General features: G+C 34.8%; 1 protein-coding gene across 2 annotated transcripts in view; it reads left to right on the forward strand.

The window, feature by feature from the left end:
- The window catches only part of TRMT11 (tRNA methyltransferase 11 homolog), a 49,840-nt gene that overhangs the window by 14,831 nt on the left and 14,811 nt on the right, over nucleotides 1-20,198 (forward strand). For both annotated transcript variants that reach the window (XM_069488317.1, XM_069488318.1), the window contains exons 8-12: nucleotides 4,575-4,655; nucleotides 7,918-8,082; nucleotides 9,511-9,583; nucleotides 9,702-9,833; nucleotides 17,464-17,584. In XM_069488317.1, coding sequence (XP_069344418.1) covers nucleotides 4,575-4,655; nucleotides 7,918-8,082; nucleotides 9,511-9,583; nucleotides 9,702-9,833; nucleotides 17,464-17,584 — 572 coding nt within the window. The remainder of the gene's footprint in view (nucleotides 1-4,574; nucleotides 4,656-7,917; nucleotides 8,083-9,510; nucleotides 9,584-9,701; nucleotides 9,834-17,463; nucleotides 17,585-20,198) is intronic.

Genomic DNA, 20,198 nt, shown 5'->3' on the forward strand with positions numbered 1-20,198 from the left:
AAGTGAGAAGAATACATGCATGAACAAAATGATTAATATGTACACACATGCATAGACTAGACCATAGAGTTTAAAAATAGAGTTGCCAGTATAGGTAACATTTCTTTCCATTGATGTAGATGAGGCTGGCTATATATGTAATTCCAACTTCACAGAAGTCAGTGCAAATCTTTAGTGTGGTGAGTGGTAAGGAGACCCGCTTCTATTTATATTAGGACAGCTCCTCACAGTGGTTGCGTATTTTGATCATCTGACTGTTCATATATGAGAGGAGGATCTTTGCAAAGATGCTGCTAAAATACATTTTCATAACTTGTGTTTGTAGTTTAAGCATAACTTTAAGGCATTAATCAGTTTTTGATACTTTTGTTGTAAAACTGGTAATAACCAGTAATTGTGAATAGACACAGTCTTAAGCACCGTTTATCCTCTCTCGGGCCTTTTGCCTCATTGATGGGTAGTACCTTCTGAAGGATTGGAGAAATACATAGCCGTTTGCCCTCCTCCATGGCCATAGTTTTTATCAAAGTATTTGATGTTTTTTCTTGCAGTTTCCTTTTTGTATTTTTTTTAATTCAGGTGTATCTAATCCCTTTTCCATTTTCAAGGTACAAAACTGAAATGTATGTAGTTTCCCAAATGTATTACTCACTGACTACTCATGTCTTGTGAGTAGGGTAGAAAGCTTCTGGGAAATTGAAAGGAGAGATATAATCTTTTCCTGCCTAAATTCCTTTCCTTTTTCTTTTAGATAGTTTGCTATCTAAGTTGTTTGGAACTACATGAGCTGCAGAAACACACTTTCCTTTTTAGTTTAGCAAATACATTGATTTTCATTTTAGTAAGATTTTTTTAAAGTTGTGTATTTCCACTTTCCTATTCGATCAGCTCTCAGTACTTAGAAATTATTACTGCTTACATAGGAGTTTGGCTAAAGGAATGATCAGCATGAATTTATTGAATACAAATGGCACAGCCCTGCTTGTGATATGGTATAAGACTTGTGAATGGTGTACAACTGCCATTAACTGAGTGCACAGCTTTACTTACTTCATATAATTTGTTTAGTAACAAATCTTCCTTTTGTTTATCTATTTGGTGAGTTAACGTATATTTACTTCCATTGGTGCTGACTCCAAAGGAGGTAGTATGGTATAAAGGCAAGAACAAATAGAGTGAATTAAATCTTCACAAATTACTATATGAATTTGGGCAAGATTCTTAACTTGTCTGGGTCTCAATTCCATTATTTGTAAAATGGTGATAGTAATATATTGTGAGAATTAAGTGAGGTAATAATATATGTATATAATATTCCTAGGAAGTTGCCTGACACATGGTGGAGATTCAGTGAACTGTAATGGCTATCATTATTATTTTTTAATTATCATCTTGATAAAAACTTAGATGCTTTTTTGGTGAAAGTTTTTAGATATAGCTAATATTAAATGGTGATGTTGAAGAATTTGGCCATGAATTTATTTTCTAGTCCCTTTTTTGGCTGATTTCCAAGATAGTCATAATTTACAACTATTGGCAAATTATAGGAGCAGGCAGGGAAATTGAAGCTTAATATTGTACAAGGCTAATTCTTTGTTTATAGTTAAAATAATTGGTACTAGTGTATGCTGATTGCCTTAGGTAATTTAGAGCTCTGCAGCCTTAGCTCTCTGATTCCTTCTCATGCCCTTTCTCAAGTGAGTCAGCTCCTCTAGTAATGAGAATGCACCCAGGAGACTAATGTATATTCCTTGACGTTGTCTCCCTTCAGGTCACCTATAGGTGTAAGGAAAGGAGTATATCTCCTTTGGAAATTTTGTCCTTGCACAATAGTAGACACAGGAGTCAGGAGCTGGGAAACTGACTGTCCTGGTTCTCGGAGGAGACCTAGGGGAGGAAAAGAGAAAGCTGGGAGAGTGAGTTAATGGATCTCTGTAGGTCTGTGTAATATCCTCGCTTCCCATTTTTTTCTAGTACTCTTTGTAGTCCCCTCTTCCTGGGTCTCATAGTTTGTCTAGCAGGATTTCTATTTTTTAGCAGTATTCTTTTGCTCAGGCTGCTAGTTTAATTTATTTAAGTAGAGTTCTTTTTTAAAAAAGGAAAAAATGGATGAAATACTATTGCCATTTTTCTTCCTTTTCTCCCTTTCTCTCAGCAAAACCAAAGCCCAGTCTCTCATTTCTCCACATTTGCAAAGCTTTCCACTTAGCTCTCTAAAGATAAAAATCATGAGTTTCCATATCATAGAATAAATTCTACTTATTATTGTATCCTTTTGCCTGTGAGATATTACCCTGCCCTTAAAGTGGTTACTATTTAAGTGACAAGAATTTGAAACACTGAGTTACGGGTCTAGATCCCATGTGCTGCATTTTTACTTTTTTTTTTTTTTTTTTTTTTGAGACAGAGTCTCGCTCTGTTGCCCGGGCTAGAGTGAGTGCCGTGGCGTCAGCCTAGCTCACAGCAACCTCAAACTCCTGGGCTTAAGCGATCCTACTGCCTCAGTCTCCCGAGTAGCTGGGACTACAGGCATGCGCCACCATGCCCGGCTAATTTTTTCTATATATTTTTAGTTGTCCATATAATTTCTTTCTATTTTTAGTAGAGACAGGGTCTCGCTCTTGCTCAGGCTGATCTCGAACTCCTGACCTCGAGCTATCCACCCGCACATTTTTACTTTTGATGGCATAAAAAGAAATGAGTGAGTCACATTACCTGCCTTCTTGACACTTCACCCTCCTTTTGTAGCACCACTTTTTCAACCAAAAAGCTTTCAAGAAAACTCAAGCTGAGGTATAACTAAATGCAAAAAGTGCATCAGTTTAATCAAAAGAACAACTAGATGACTAACATTGATTACCCAGTGACCAGTTCAAAGAAGCTAATTTATTATGATTTTATTTTTAAAAATTAAAAGCTTAAAAGGCACAAAGTTGACTATCAGATGCAGTCTAACAGATTATTCATCTCCTTTCAGCAGTGTACTGTAAATTGGGTCTTCTCAAAACTCACTCTAACCAAATGGATAAGGTTCTGTTTAAGGAAGCACAGGAAAGCTTTTCTGTTCCCCTTGACAACTAGTTCTTCTAGGTGAGTATCTGCCTTAATTGGCAGAATTGTAGTAATTCCTCATAATTTGGGTGAAGTGACTTTGTGACTATTTGAAGTCATCACATACACTGCCTTTCCTAAATATGGACTGTTCCATTTCCAAAGCAAAAGTTATGAGGACTTTTTTTTTTTTAACCTTCCCTCTCACATAAATGCTTTTTGTAGTTATTATGAGAGGACCTAGGTTTTGGTTTCTGCTGTACTTTTAGTCTTCCATTTCTGTTCTTCATGGGCTCCCATAGGAACTAGTAAGTTGCAATATATTCATGAGCAAAGTATTTTTAAGTACATGTTACCAGACTATGTTTTAAATGGCTATGGAAGGAACACCATTAATTTATAGATCTTGACCCTCTGGAGGCACTACCCATCTTAATTTTAGAGATTAGGTTTCAAAAGGATGTAAGGAAAGAGCCCTAGTTTTTTTTTACTTGGCCAAGTCTGTGCATATTTTATAGTCTAAGAATATATTTATTATTTCAACTTGACTGGCAGACCTTTCTACAGTGTAGCTAATTAGGACTTACCCAAGCACTAAAAGCCTTTTAATTTGAATGATTAAACAAAGTGAAATTTAATGAAAAGTACAATTATTAAAAATTTATTTAACTTTGTAAAATTTTTTTCTTAAACAATTTAAAAATACCATTACCTTTTATTTTAAAGAGTGTAATTGCTATTTTAATCTTTAGAGTTTTAATATTGCAAACCCTTTTAATCTGAAGGGTTTTCCTTCATGTGTGAGCTGGTCACATCTGTCAAATTACTTTGTCAAATTTTATTGGGATAATTGTTTTTACTTTGGTCACAGCACTAATTAAGCACCAATAATTGTACTAATTATTTTTGTGTATGGTTAATTGTAATTCAGAAATTTATATTTACAGTTTAAAACAGGAGATACTTGGTTGGTTACAGGAGTAACTGTAGAATAAAATAGTTAACACTTACAAAAGTTAAAATATGTCCTAATATTTTAACTTCTGTAAGAGCTAATGTCTTTCTTATTAATTATGCCCTCTTTAGTTATGTGAAACTGTGATTCAGTGGGAATGGAGCCCAATTGTAAGAGTTTATTTATTGCCAGCTCTTTGTGTAAGCAGAGTTGTGTGCTCATTTTTAAGAAAGAAGCAAGATACTTTTGTATAGGCCTCTCAAAATAAGAAGAAAATGTCTAAATATACATTATTTTGACTAAAAAAAATAATTTTCCCTAAGTAGTACTGTTTAAAGTAATGATGCCAGGACATATATTAATTACCTACCTTGTGACCAATTTAATGAATATAGCTTAGGGGATTTGTTTTTTTCAGTTCTGAGGCTTGCTAAATATGGCCAGGATCAGTGTCATTCCAGGGTACTCTGCCTGTAGCTAGTTTGTAAAACTGGATCAAATTAATTACAGGAAGAAACAGGAGTCTGGGACTTTCTGGTTAACAGGTCATAATTATGTGATTTTTCAGGTGGCCTCCTGATAGCTTCTGCTCATTTTGGTGCATATGTATATGGGACAGACATAGACTACAACACGGTTCACGGTTTAGGTGAGTAGAGGTTATAGACAGTGTTATAGTCTTTGCTGTTATACCAATGCCTTTAAAATAATAAAATATATACTCTGGAGATTGAGGCAGGAGGATTGTTTGAGCCCAGAGTTGGGGTCTAGCCTGGGCAACATAGGGAGATCCTGTCTCTGAAAAAAAACAGGAGCGAAAAGGAGATTAAATAATAAAACACAGGTGACCCTAGAACAACAAGGTCCACTTATATTTGGATTTTCTTTCACTTCTGTTGCCCCTAAAGCAGCAAGACCAACCCTTCCTCTTTCTCCTCCTCCTCAGCCTACTCAGTGTGAAGATGAGGGTGAAGACCTTTATGATAATCCATTTCCACTTAATAAATAGTAAATATATTTTTACTACCTATAGTAAATATAACAATAAGCTATTAGTAGTTAAGTTTTTGGGGAATCACAAGTTCTATGTAGGTTTTTGACTGCACAGCAGGTCAGCACCCGTAACTACTGCATTGTTCAAGGGTCAACTGTAGTTTTATATGATGTTATTTTAATGTTAAAATACAAATTGTAATGTAATTTTGCTTATTTTTTCAAGACTTCATTGGGTATCTGCATTTTGTGAAGTCATCCAGTGTGAACAAAATGATTTCCTGAAGGAACACAAAAATGAATAAGAAAAGGCCCTCCCCCTCAGAGGTGTTTGTAGACTTAGTAGGAAGGTAAAAAAAAAAAAAAAAACGAAGTAGGCCAACTATATTTTTGGGAGCTTAAGGGTTGGGAGAGAAGAAGTAGGAGAGAGATATGGCCATTTTGTAATCAGCATGTACATGTTAATAAAACATATAGAGTTTATATTTAAAGATTGCTATCAATATTTTATTCAATAATTATACATTCTGTGTATATTAGATTAACCAGTCTTTGAGGTACCATATATGTTTTTAATTTCATAACTGACCGAAACATCTTTGAAACATTTAAAGCTGACAGTAACTTTAAAGATTCTGCCTTAGACTAAGGGTACTTGAAACAAGCATCTGCTTTGCTTTTAAGGTAATTTTGGAAAATATTTTAAATTCTAGAAACGTCAATAATGATGTGTGATTGGACGGAATTGAATCAAACTGAAAAAGTATTTTCTTATAGCTTAATGGTATTAAAAATGTCAAGTTTTTATTGATGGTTTTGAGATTATTTGTGTTTATGGTGGTATTCCATTATAGTAACTTGAATCAGCCCTCAAAACATTCCTTTCCTTTTCTTCACCCAGTATAAGTTATTATATGGGTGTGAATTTATGATATTAGTAGTATATTTTGTTTTCCTGAAGCAATTTGATATATTGTACTGATGACGTTTTTTCCTACCTTGACTATAAAGAATTTAGTAATATTTCTTAGGAAGAAAATGAGTTATAGTTTATTAGATTTACATAAATAGGCTAACCAGAAAAGGATATTCTTTATCTGTAATATGTTAAAGTAGACAAAATGCTAAGAAGAATTATTTCACTTGGCTTTTAGAAGCAGTATATTTCCTTTAAGGAAATTGATTTGTATAAGTTACTTGAATTTTTATTTATTAAAGTTATGTTTAAAAAGTTATAACCTTCAGTCTACTTGGGTAGAATTCTGATTGAGGTAGAGTCTCTTCAGAGCTTATCCAAGATGCTGTTAGGTATGCTCTCTGTTTCCTACATTTTTTTTTTTTTTTGGGGGGAGGGGAGATAGTCTTGCTGTGTCACCTCAGCATCATCATAGCTCACTGCATGCAACCTCCAATTCCTGGGCTCAAGTGATCCTCCTGCTTCAGCCTCCTAGGTAGAGATGGGGTCTCACTCTTGCTCAGGCTGGTCTCAAACTCCTGAACTCAAGCAATCCTCCTGCCTCAGCCTCCCAGAGTGCTAGGATTATAGGCATGAGCCACCCGCACCCGGCCTGTTTCCTATACTTCTAATCTCTTACTGTATTCTAAAATAGTCTCAAGTTTCTCTGGTTTTAAAAGTATAAAACTTTTTCTATCAATCCTATAGGCCCCTCCAGATATCACTTTGTTTTTCTGTTTGTTTGTTTTTTTTTTGCCAAACTGCTTCTTGAAAAACTAGTATTAACTTGCTATTTCCTCTTCATCTCTCACTCTCTCCTCTACTCATTATTTTCCAGCTTCTGTGCCTACTGTTCTGCTGAAAACACTTACTAAGGCCACAGATCTGCAGCATTTGGCAATGTTGACCTTCAAAAGACCTCTCTTGATTTCCTAGACAGCGGTCTCATTTATTTGGGACTGTTTCATCTTAGTCTCATAAAGACCTTGCAACTTTCTCTGATCTCTGTTTACTTACTGTTTTTTCCAAGCATCTGTCTTTGACCCCTTCTCCCATCACAGTGCTTGTTGTTCAGAGTCATGTCATTCTTCTTTTGATTTTTTTCTTGTGAAGTTGATCATAATACAGAAGAGTATATAACATATAAGAATAATTATAGAGCAAACACTTATGTAACTACCACCTAGGTTAATAAGAACTGTCATTCATTCATATGGATTCAACTTAAGTTTATATATTGATATCTCCCAAGCATATATATTCCAGCCTTCAACTACCTGCTGGGTGTCTCTTTCTGAATGTTCCACAGGTACCTCAAGGTATATCAAGATTGATATATCACACTTGAATCTCATCTTTTTTCCTATGCTTGTTTTTCCTCCTGGTTCTCTGATTTTAATCGCTGGTATTATCATCCTAAACTATCACGTCTTCTAAAATTAGAAACTTTTGAACTTCTTTAGCCTTCCCTCAGTCCCCACTTTAATGTTTCTTCATTAATAATGTCTCTGTTTTGCCTCCTTTCTTCATGGTGATAGCCACTACATTCCTCAAGTTAGCTCTCTTCATTTCTATTTCATTTATCTGATTCATCACTGTATCTATACAGGACTGTTTCCTGCCAGAGGAAAGGGGCCAGGTTCTATTCAACTCTGTATCTTACTGCTAAATGCTTTGTACTCAGAAAGTATTGAGTGAGTGTTGTAAGGCAGTTTTACTTGAAAGGTGACAGAACAAGATCGGTTAGACATCAGTACTTTCTTGTTCAAAATATATTTTTATAATAAGTTGAAATAAAATAATTGTTTATGTGTATACATAAATTAAGATTTTAAATGAAAGCAAATTTTATTTGAGTAAATATAGGTTTAGATGAGTTAAAACATTACTTTTAGCTAACAACAGGAAGTAAGAATGCTGTTCCATCTTATATTTTCCTATCTTCCTTATTCTTTCCCTTCAGGAAAGGCCAGTAGGAAAAACCAGAAATGGAGAGGACCAGATGAAAATATTAGGGCAAACCTTCGTCAGTATGGTTTAGAGAAATACTACCTTGATGTCCTGGTGTCAGATGCATCTAAACCTTCCTGGAGGAAGGGCACCTATTTTGATGCAATTATCACTGATCGTAAGTTTATTTTTATACAAAAGTAGAAGTAGGATTAGTAGGATTGGTTTCCTAAAGTCATTTCTATTTCAAGTACAAAATTTGTCAACATATACGCACAATGCCAACTTGTGTTGGTCTTCCTCCCACCCTCAACTTCTTCATATAGTGAGAAGAAAAAAATTATGAACGTAGGGCAGGTTACCAACTTAACTAAATCATTAATGGTTTATTGTTTTGTTTTTTTAAGCAAATATATTGACTTGCCATCTATTTTTATATCTATAGAACTTGTCATCTGTTTTCCCCTTCAACTTATTTTTTTGAGGCATATATTTGTTTTTATAATGACTGTAATTGGTTATTAGTATACCAACTAGAGCTAAAATGTCACTTGCAGTTTGCTATTAAATTTCAAAGAAAAGAGTTTCAGATATCACACATTTTTCTATGTGTAAGCATTTGTGTTTTTGTAGTGCCTATTTTCCCTGGCGTCTCCTTTCTAGAGTTACAAGAAATTTGGTGTTCTGTGAACCACTGGGCTTGTGAACCCACTGAGTTTCAGGAATGTGCATGAGAACTTGTTTTCCCATGCCTCATGAAGTTTTGAACTTTTTAGGCAGCCTATCTAAGAATAGATCTGCCCTTTTTATAATATTTGACAGTAAATCTATAGAACGTGGCAGAGTTGAGCCTTTCTATCTCAGCCCTCTTCAGTTCTTTGGTAACTTAAATGATTTCAAATCTAACAAAAGAAAAATTACCAAGGCATTACAATGTCAGTGTGAATATAATTTATGAAAATTGGGTGATTTTTAAAAATTAACAGTTTGCTTTACTATTTGCTCTCCCACTCTGTATCTTTATTTATATAAAATAAGTAATTTTTTCTTCTGATCAGCTTGAGAGTAAGTGGCATTCATGTTGGCCTTTTACCCTTACACTTCAGTGTGTATTTCCTAAGAATAGAGAAATTCTTAGGAATTTCTTAGAGAGCCAAAGTACAATTAGCAGTTTCAGTAAATCCATAGAATACTTTAGTCTATAGTTTGTCATTCAGTTTTGTCAGTTAACTCAGTAATATCTTTTATAGCATATATTTTCTCTCTGGTACAGCATCCACTCTAGAGTCAGATACTGCATTTAGCAATGATATCTTTTAGGCCTCCTTTGGTTTGTAACATTTCCATAGACTTCTCCGTGTCTTTTATGACATTGACTTTGTTTTTTAAATTCAGGATATTATGGGGGTACAAACATTGACATTGACATATTTGAAGACATTTGCCCCTCCCCCAACTTTTTATGCTTTGTATTCTCAGTTGGAATAATACATAGGTGATGTTGTGTTCTCAGGGTGTCACATCTGAAGGCACATGATATATATCTGCCCTTCACTGGTGATTTGGTGACTTTTGACCATTTGTGTTACCTGTGTTTTCTGTCTAGCTCCATATGGTATCAGAGAATCTACAAGAAGAACAGGTTCACAAAAGGAAATATCAAAGGGGATAGAAAAATGGTAAGTGAAATTTAAAAATATGGTGCGCTAGAACTTTGAGAAGCATGTTGCTTCTTTAGTTAACTTAAACAGTCTTAAAATTTTTCACTGATTTTGAAATTTTGCTTTCTTTGTGTAGTCCAGAAAGCCATGTTCCTGTTTCCTTGAGTTATCATCTGAGTGATATGTATTTCGACCTGTTAAACTTTGCAGCTGAGACCCTGGTATTAGGTGGAAGACTAGTCTATTGGTTACCAGTGTATACACCAGAGTATGTAATCTTAATTTTATTTTAAATTTCATTTTTCTTACAATGTTTACATATCTAGCAGAATTTTCTTTTTTTATCTCTAATTGTGTTCAGGGTATCATTGTATTTAATGTGTGATAGTTTTGTTTACCTTCATATGTATATAAAATCATCTCCTTCCTCTTATTGACTGAATTGTTTTGACTTTTTTATTTGCTGTCAGAGGTTGGTAAACCATAACCTGTGGGCCAAATATGGTCCTCAGCCTGTTTTCGTAAGGCCCTTGAGCTAAGACTGGTTTTTACAGTTTTAAGGAGTTGTTAAAAAACACACAGACATACACATAAAAGAATATGTGATAGAAACATACAGTATATGGCCCCCAAAAGTGTATAATATTTACTCTCTGCCCCTTTACAGGAAAAGTTTGCCAACCCCTGTTGCCAACCCAGACTTAGCTCAGTGCCTGTTTATCACAGCTGTTCAGTAGCTATTTTGCCAGTCTACAAACATAGGTAATTTTCAGCAACTTAGCTGAGTGATTCATGGATCTACTACCTTCTAATCCTAGCTTTAGTATATATTGGCTATTATAATTATCTTAAGTGAAGTACATCTTTTTTAAAAACTTAGACCAAAATAAAAGCTATGGGCCGGGCGTGGTGGCTCACGCCTGTAATCCTAGCACTCTGGGAGGCCGAGGCGGGTGGATCGCTCGAGGTCAGGAGTTCGAGACCAGCCTGAGCAAGAGCGAGACCCCGTCTCTACTAAAAATAGAAAGACATTATATGGACAACTAAAAATCTATACAGAAAAAATTAGCCGGGCATAGTGGCGCATGCCTGTAGTCCCAGCTACTCGGGAGGCTGAGGCAGTAGGATCGCTTAAGCCCAGGAGTTTGAGGTTGCTGTGAGCTAAGCTGACGCCACGGCACTCACTCTAGCCTGGGCAACAAAGTGAGACTCTGTCTCAACAAAAAAAAAATAAAATAAAATAAAAGCTATGCATATATTTAAAGCCCTGATTATGTTCAATGTTACTGGTTTGGGTTTTATTATTTAATAACTGTTAAGTATAAGCAGAGCTATGTACATCAATAGTGAAAGACAAAAGATTTGAACAATTTGAGATTTTTAGATTTGAAAGATGATACCAAGCTCAAAATTTGGTTATTTCTTCAATCTGCCATAGAAATATTTTTTATAAAATTATTTTAATTCCTATTTATTATATATAATTATACAAAAAGCATTCTACAAAAAACAGTGATACCTCGTCTGTTTTTCACAATGATAGTTGGTTCCTTAGCAGTTGGAAGCTATGTTGGTTTTGTTATTTATTTTACAAATGTTGTATTAGAAGTTATCATGGCCTGACTTTAGTTATGTATTTATCAACTGACAAGACAATATACATTGGTGCCTAAATCCCTTAACACTGGGTTTGTTTTGTTGTCAGTGATGATCTCATTTAACCTCTTCATTTTAGAATGGGGAAAATTAATTCCAAGGAATGAAATGACTAATCTAAAATTAAAAGCTAGCTAGCTAATTGGTTTCCTTATTCCCAGTGCTATGCTCACTTAATTCAACATCCTGCCAGATCTCGTATACCTGATATGCGAAACGATAGGTGGGATTTTATTAACACTTTTAGAGAAGAGCATATTTATTCATTTCTATGCAAAAATGGTTCCTGCCTTAGACAAACGGAATTTCAGCAGCAAGCTATATAGTTTTTGTTTTAATTCAAGTAACAGGGCTAAAAATTTAAAAAATTTATCCTGAAATAACTTCAAACTTACAGAAAAATTTCAAATACAGTACAAAACCTCCCATTTCTATGCTCATCCAGATATTCCAAATATTAATATATATATGCCCCTATGTCCCCCCACCCCCCACACATATCCATTATCACTAATCTTTTTGAAACCAATTGAGAAGCTGCAGGTGTGATACCGTTACCCCTATATACTCCATTGTATTTCTCAGAAAAAAGAACATTCCTGTCTAACCACTATCAACCCTCCAAGTCTGGAAATCAGCACTGGTGACAATATTGCCATCCAGATCACGGACCCCATTCAAATTTTACCAATTGCAATCCATCCAGGAAAATGTTGTGCATTCATCTATCTTATCTTTTGGTCTCCTCCAGTCTGGAATACTCCTCAGTCTTTCCTTATCTTTTATGTCCTCAACAGTTTTAGAGGGTATGTATGTAGCTTATATTCTGAGGGCTGACCCCCAACCAGGGTCTAGCTGATATTTCCCCTATGACCAGACTGAACTAATGCTTTTTTGGTAAGAATACTGCAAAAATGATTTTCATGCAGTACATCGTGGGGCACTCAAAGTGACCTCTACTGGTGATGTTAACCTTGATCATCTGGTCATGTTGTTCTCTGTCAGGTTTTTCCACTCCAAATCACTATTTTCCTCTTTGATTTGTATTTTATGGGGAGATATTCCAAGATTACACTGATACTGTGTTTTTCATCAAACTACTACTCACATTGATGACTCCATTGTTGGTAACCACTACTCTAGTGGTTGCCAAATGATGAATTTTCCGTTCCATCACTCCTTCTGCATTTGTAAGCTGGCATTCTGTAAGGAAGAGCTTTCCTTTCTCCTCCATTTATTTATTCATTTATTTATTTATAGTGGTATGGAGTCATGGATTCTTTTATTATCCATTGGGCTGTAATTTATTACTATCATTATTTATTTTGTTGCTAAAATTGCCCCAGATTTGACTAGTGGGAATCTCTTTGAGCTGGCTCTTCTGTGCTTTTGAAATATGCTCATTAGTTGTTGTGCACTTCCTTACCTTCTAACATATCTGACTGTTCACTACTTTGTAGCTTATTATTTAATTACAACTGAAATTATATGTGGTTAAGAATTATTTTTGGAGTTCTTTTATGATTCCTTTTTAAAAAGTAAAATTATAGGTACTTTAAACACATTTCTAAAGACTTTATGAAATAGCCACTGGATATTTCTTCAGTAACTTCTCTATTTTACTAATTTTGGACAAGGAGAAATTTCCAAATACAAATAACAAAAGGGATGTTTTAGAAGTAGAAAAGGGAGACACATTTTATCAATTGTTTTTTTTGTCTTAGATGTTTTCTTGAGGAATAGATTTCTTACAGGTATGTGGTTAACACACATGGAAAGACTACTGTGGCATTTACGTCCCTGACCTATTTATCCTTGGAGAGAGTTATTTTCACATCCTCTGATATTCATTACTAGACCTCGGTTGTGTCTTCTCCTCTCCTTAAGCCTAGTGATCTTCTTAATGAATTACTAATTCTTATTAATTGTTAACTTATTAGTGAACTTAGTCTGTCTTGAGTTTATGCTAGAGAAATGAACTATTTCCACTTTTGTAGTATATATTATTCAATATCTTTAGTCTTTTTAAAATAATAAGTATCAAGATGAATTTAAGACTAAAGCCATCTGTAAAAGTTTGAAATAATGTTCTTGCTTCTGAATTAAACAGTTTAGAATTATGTTTTATTGAAAATGTAGCTTTTTGTTGGACCAGGAATTAAAAAGGAATTCAATGTAAAATTGTGCCTTAGGACAGTTTAATTTTAAGACTTCTGTGTTTTCAGTGTAGTGAATGTAGGCTTTCAGATCTACTACTGAATTTTATTTACACAGCCAAATCCTATTGTATGATTCAAGTTTAAAAATAAGAATTACACATTATAACCAAGTTCAGGTATTATTTAAACTCAGGACCTATTGAAAAGTTTAAGATATAATAAAAACAAAATACTGCCTAGAAGCTTAGTGATATGTGAAAAATTGTTAGAGCTGTTGATTAAAAAAGGACTTTCTCACTGATAATTTAAATTGCAGTGACGAAACTGCTACTCACAGACTTCTGCTGTTTTTCTTCTAGTCTAGACTGTTTCCACTCTAGTATATCAGGTTTTTTGTCAGCATCAAGATACTCTGTGTACTTTATCTTTTCACCTTTGTTTATTTTTTCCCCATTGCTTGCGATGCCCGTTCTTCTTTCCTCATCTGGTGAAACTGTAGTCATCTTTCAAGGTCTGGCGTAATTGTCACCACTTCTCTGACACTTTCTCAGACCCTTCTCAGCAGAATTAATCAGTTCTTCCTCTGTGCTCTCATAGTGGTTTGTTGTTACCACTCATAGAGACTTACCACATACGATTACTGTAGACTGTTGGCATTTGTGGGTTTACTAGTCACAATTTTGACTCCTTGCAAACGACCCTGAAGATCTGTGTTATATTCATATGGACAGGGCATAAATCCAACACATGTGTGTTTGATTTCATAGGAGTTGCTAAGCTACTGAGTAAATGTAACTGTTTGCCCAGGTTCCAGATATCCATATAGGCTTGTTATCTAATTTCATTACACACACATAGATAACTCTTGAAGTGCTTAGGAACTGTGTTTCTTTGTGAACGATGACCTTTAATAGAAATCCAACTGCTAGTGTTAATGATAAAGGTGATGACTTACCTATATCAAAACATCACATTATACACCATAAATATATATAATTATAATTTGTCAATTAAATTTTTTTAAAAAGATGACAAAGATACCTAATAATGTGACCCAAAGTAGGATTTGGGGATAAATTTTAACTGTAGTAAAATGAACTTGGTGGTGGCTCAGATCAGTAAAGAGAACATGTTTTTCATCTTTTATCTAAGAAACAGGAAAACGTGATTCCTTAAGCTGTTTTCAGTAAGTGTTCAAATCAATGTAAAATCTGTTTCTTGTATGGAAGATGAAATTCTAGTGACATTTGGAAAGTGCTTGAGACATGAAGACACACAGAAAAAATGAGTGACTTTAAAAATTGATTCATGAAAAACCTAGGGGCCTATACACACAACTGTTTTTGCTTTTTTGGAACAAATTGAGAGATAATTTGTATACCTTGAAATTCAAATTCACCCTTTTTAAATTATACAACTCCATGGTTTTTAGTGTATCCACAGAGTTGTGCAACCATCACCACTATCTAATTCCAGGATGTTTTCATCATCCCCCAAAAGTACCCCATAAAGATTAGCAATCACCACCCCTCCTGCCTCTGGCGATCACTTTGCTATCTCTCTGGATTTGCCTACTCTGGCTCATTTAGTTTTATGATAGACAACTTGGATTGTAGAGAGATAGTAATGAAAACAGGAAATTAAGATAGGATTCTATATCACCATTATAGTTCAGGCAAAGTACAGATTTATATCTTCTACTTAACAGTTTGCAGACAGTCCACTGGTATGAAATATATTGGTATATATACAGTGAATAATTTTTTAACTGCTATCTTTTTTTTAGTATAGTATTTTGGGAGAATACTGTTAAATTGATTGGCTTGCTAATATAATAGATTAGTGGTTAAAAATAAGTTTGTTAATGATAATGATTACTGATAAGATGTTCCTTTATGCTTAAAATCAAAGATTGAGTTGAAAAGATAACATAAAACATGTAAATATGTTTTTCTGCTGTTAAGCCAAACACAGCAATTTAATTTCAGTAGTTTAGCATCATTCATGTCACAGATGTTAATTAAAATTGTATTGGTGGCCTGGCACGGTGGCTCATGCCTATAATCCTAGCACTCTGGGAGGCCGAGGTAGGTGGATCACTCAAGGTCAGGAGTTCGAGACCAGCCTGAGCAATAGCGAGACCTTGTGTCTACTAAAAATAGAAAGAAATTATCTGGCCAACTAAAAATATATAAAGAAAAAATTGGCCGGGCATGGTGGCACATTGCCTGTAGTCCTAGCTACTCGGGAGGCTGAGGCAGTAGGATCACTTAAGCCCAGGAGTTTGAGCTTGCTGTGAGCTAGGCTGACGCCATGGCACTCACTCTAGCCTGGGCAACAGAGCGAGACTCTGTCTCAAAAAAAAAAAAAAATTGTATTGGTTTTGTACTTTTGGATTTGATTTATAAATTTGTTTTGGGTTTTATAGTTATATTAGGATATAAGAATAAGAAATTTCTAATATATGTTTGTACGTATTTAAATGACATTTTAAGAATAATACTTTAAGTCAATCTACCAGAAAATAAAAGTTTTTTTTTTCTTTAAAAAAAGGGTACATTACTAAGTTTGACAAACATTGTTTCAGACAACCATACATCCTGCTGTTTGCAAGCTTAAGGTCAAGAGTATATCCTCTCTCTGTTACCCCTTTTTATTTTTGTCTCAACCTTGGTGTAGAATGAGTTCCTTCATATCATAAATGCTTTGCATGAAGATTCCAAATCTGATGTTAACTAATGTTATAAGAAATATAATGTTTCTGGCTATATAGTGAACATTAAAGAATTATTAGACGAGGTGAAATCTGAAGTGGTCATTACTTGTTGGACAGCTCTAAGGAAGGAGGCAGAGCATGACTTCAAGAAAATTCCTTCCACTGATAATAAAGTGAAGTGCATTATGAATGTTGCTTGGTAAGTGGGTGATGAAGGTTTTGAGAATGTGGTTGAGGTAATGACGGGGAGCTCATCCAAGGTCAGAGGGACCTAGAACTGTCAGTAGAAGAGTGATGGTGAAGACAATGTTGATGCATTAGAACAGCTATCTAAAATCATGGTCCTTTACATGAAGAACTAATCAGCACCTTTCCCATTTTGGACCAGAGGCTTAAGATGCCCATATAATAAATGTATGCAGACTTCCCAAAAAGGCATAAAGATTTGCAAAGGGAAAATAAAAACTGGCAATCACAGCATTTTTAAAGGTACCTATACCTAGTGACCCCCGTCCTCTGCTGTTCTTCCAGATTCTGTTCCATAGCTCTTTCCCCCAAATCTGTCACCTGTTTCTTCTACCAAGATTGATGTCAACAACCTGTCAGATGCTAGGTTCTGAACTACTGTACCTACCTGTCCTGCTTTCTAGTGTCCTCATCTCCATGTGCTGTACAGCAGCAGTCTCTACCACTCATTGTCATAGCTTCAGTTTTATTTCCTGGTCAGTATGACCAAAGGACTGATGTAATCTGTAGTGTTTACTTTAGATGTAGTTTAGTTGAACGATTTTACAAATAACTTTAGTCTTGTATTTGCAAACTTAATAGTGGTCTCAAGATGTCATTAAAATTTTGCAAGGGCACTTCATCTTATAGGGGAAAGTATATGCTATAGTGGACTTTATACTTTGAGAATTTATAAAAATCTGCAGATGAATCTGTCCCTCATAAATGTCAAGGGGTGTTGTAGAGTATATTTCTGTCTGTCTTATCTACTCTTGTGGGATTCTGTGGGGTGGAAGTATCTGTATTTTTGTGGTTTAAATGTTTGGCATTCTTCAATAAAACACACTTGTATTATTTCTCTCTCTCTTTTCCCCTCCCTCCTTCCCTCCCTCTACCTCTCCCTTCCCTCTCATTCTACAGGTAAAAAATTAAGCTGCACATTTAGATGTGGTAAAATTAAAATACTTTGTTAAAGTACAGGTAGATTGTTTATAAAGTATATGAACAGTTAGCATATATGGAAAAAAAAAATGGTACAGCATATAGTGGAGGATGTCCCGCCCCACACCAGATGGCCCCATGATGATTCTGTGTGGGCAGCACACGTAAGTGTTCGTAACAGTCAGCTGTTCTCTCCTCAGGTACACTGAAGAGATGGTGCCCTGGCACCCTTGCCTGGAACTCATTAGCAACTGTGAGCAGAAGCTTTCCAGTCACACATCAAGGCGCTTGATCACAATGGAAAAGGTGAAGAAATTTGAGGTAAATTTCCCTAGTATTTTTAGATAAATTCTGAAAGAATCCAAAGTGTATTTTTCTAAATAGTTTTCCAGTGACGGAGTTTGGAAATGTTAGTCTTTGATTTTTAAAAAATTACAAATGAATTCAAGAAGAGGCAGAAGTTGAAGAGGTTTGTGGCATTTGGTTGGGGTTGGAGGGTAGGAGTTGGACATAGAAGTTAGGTAGAAGAGTAGAAATAGAAGTGGACCCTAACTTCCCAGACTTTATTTGACATACTTGTTGCTAACTCAGTTATAAAACAGTACTCTTAGTTAAACAACTATTGTCTAATTAGCAATCTCCTACTTACCATTTTTCTCCAGAAGTAGAAATCAAATAGTACATAATTTCAGACTATAAAGAAGAGAGTATGTTGCTTTATATTAGGGAGAAAGTAAATTTCCCCCATCTGTTAGGGCCCAACATGTGTTCTCTCTCTCTTTCTCTCTTATACACACACAGACACACACACACACATTTCATTTAAGCTTGAGAGGAAAGAACAAAACATCTGTTATTTCATGTCAAGATCAGAATTGATTATGAATAACGCCTCATAGTGGAGCTTAATTAAATCTACAAAATGTTCTTTGAGCTGTACTTTTCTGGATTGACAACTAAAGCTCTCCCAAGTTCACTGGAAACTTGAACAAGCCCCATCCTTGCCTTGGATCTTTAGGACAAGCAAAAGAAAGGTGGTGATATCTGAAGGTTTTGTCATACCCACCTTTGGTCTGGATTTGACTTGTTTTCATCTAATTTACACCTTATAGATTCTTTCACAGTAATGAAAACTAGTATTTGTTCAGTGCCTTTTGCATATATTATTTTAAATCAGTCTTGTTTTTGTTCTTTATTTTTATTTCCATTTGCTGTCTCTAATTTAGACCTGTATTACCATACACCTGGTTTATGCTGACAGCCTCCTCAATGATCTCTCTCCTTCACACCTCTAGTTTTATCTGTTGAATGAATCTTCCTAAACACTGCATTCATTGTGTTATAATTGCCTTAGGCAAAATTTTCTAGTGACTCATTTTTATTACTGAATAATATTCAGAATTTTCAGTGTGACATAAACTGTCCTCAGTAATCAGGCTTCACTATCAGGGCATTTCAGGAAGCTAACCTTTACGTATATATTAGTTGACTGGTGTCTACTATATATGTATATGGAGGTATACGTATACATACACACACAGATGTATAGGTATATGTGATATAATTAAAATGAGAATGTATGGTAGTCATTTTTAAAGCAATAGTACTAGAGACTTATATTCAAATGTCTGATATCCTTGGAATGGCATCTTTGTATCATTCTATTTCTTTCATAATTATTCAGCATTTTCTTGAAACTTATCTTTTAGATTTACTTTTAAAGGAATATGTTCATTTGAACAGTTATTTTGCTTTATAGTAACACTTTTCTTCAAATGATATTATTAGACTTTGCTGCTCACATTTTGTACTAGACAGGTCACTAAATGAAAGTTGTTTTGTTTTTGGAAATTAAATCCTGTTCCAAGGATGATGATTTACCATTAAACATTTAAAACGTTGCATATTCAGAAATTCCACAAGTGGTTTCTAAATTGTTAGACACAATGACAACCTTCCAAAGTGACAATTTTGAATAACCAACATTCATGTGGTACATAGAAGCCCTCTTATCTAACATCTATTTCAAACTCTCTTGATGAAACCGTGCTGGCCATTCCTGCTCTATAACACACTGTCTGATGCCTATAATACGCTGAATACTTTTAGCTGGCAAGTTACTTGGTCTCTGCTGTATCTACATAGAGTAATTCTGTACCTAAGCTGAATTGTCTGTTTACCAAGAATCAGTTATGCTGTTCTCAGAGCTGTGTATGCCAGTTATATTTGTTATGGTAATTTTATAATCTAGTTAAATACTAGTTAGACCAGTGAAATATGAGTCTAAGACTAAAGTTGTCATTTCTGTAAAAACTAAGTTGACCGCTTTAGAAAGAATAAAGTGAGTTGCTAAAATAGAGTCTTGAATAACAAGTGAGTTGGAAAAAAGTTAATTTTAATCTGGTTTTTTGTACCCAGATTTCTTTGTAAGTGCCAAAACTGGAAATCTTTATAGGTCTTCATTCTACATCAAAAGATTGTCAAATGAATATATAGTTTTTTAAGTTAAAATAAGTTTAAGCATTTTAATTTTTTCCTGCTCTTACTGGCTTTTTCAATTAAGTAACCATATTAGTCTACTCAGGCTGCCATAACAGAATGCCACAGTCTGGGTGGCTTAAATATAACAGAAATTTATTTTCTTGTAGATCTGGAGACTAGAAGTTCAAGATCAAAGTGTCAGTAGGGTTGGTTTCTGGTGAGACCTCTCTTTCTGACTTGCAGGCATCTTCTGCTTTCTCGTTTTCACATGGCCTTTCCTCTGTGTATCTGCACTTTTTGGTGTCTCTTCCTCTTTTTATAAGGACACCAATCTTATTGGATTTATCTGTACCCTTAGACCTCATTTAACTATAATTACCTCTTTAAAGGCCCTATCTCCAAACGCAGTCACATTGAGGGTTAAGCCCTCAACATATGAATTTTAGGGTGGGAC

The sequence above is a fragment of the Eulemur rufifrons genome, chromosome 15 (genome assembly GCF_041146395.1).
Source record: "Eulemur rufifrons isolate Redbay chromosome 15, OSU_ERuf_1, whole genome shotgun sequence".
In the NCBI taxonomy this organism is placed as follows: Eukaryota; Metazoa; Chordata; class Mammalia; order Primates; family Lemuridae; genus Eulemur; species Eulemur rufifrons.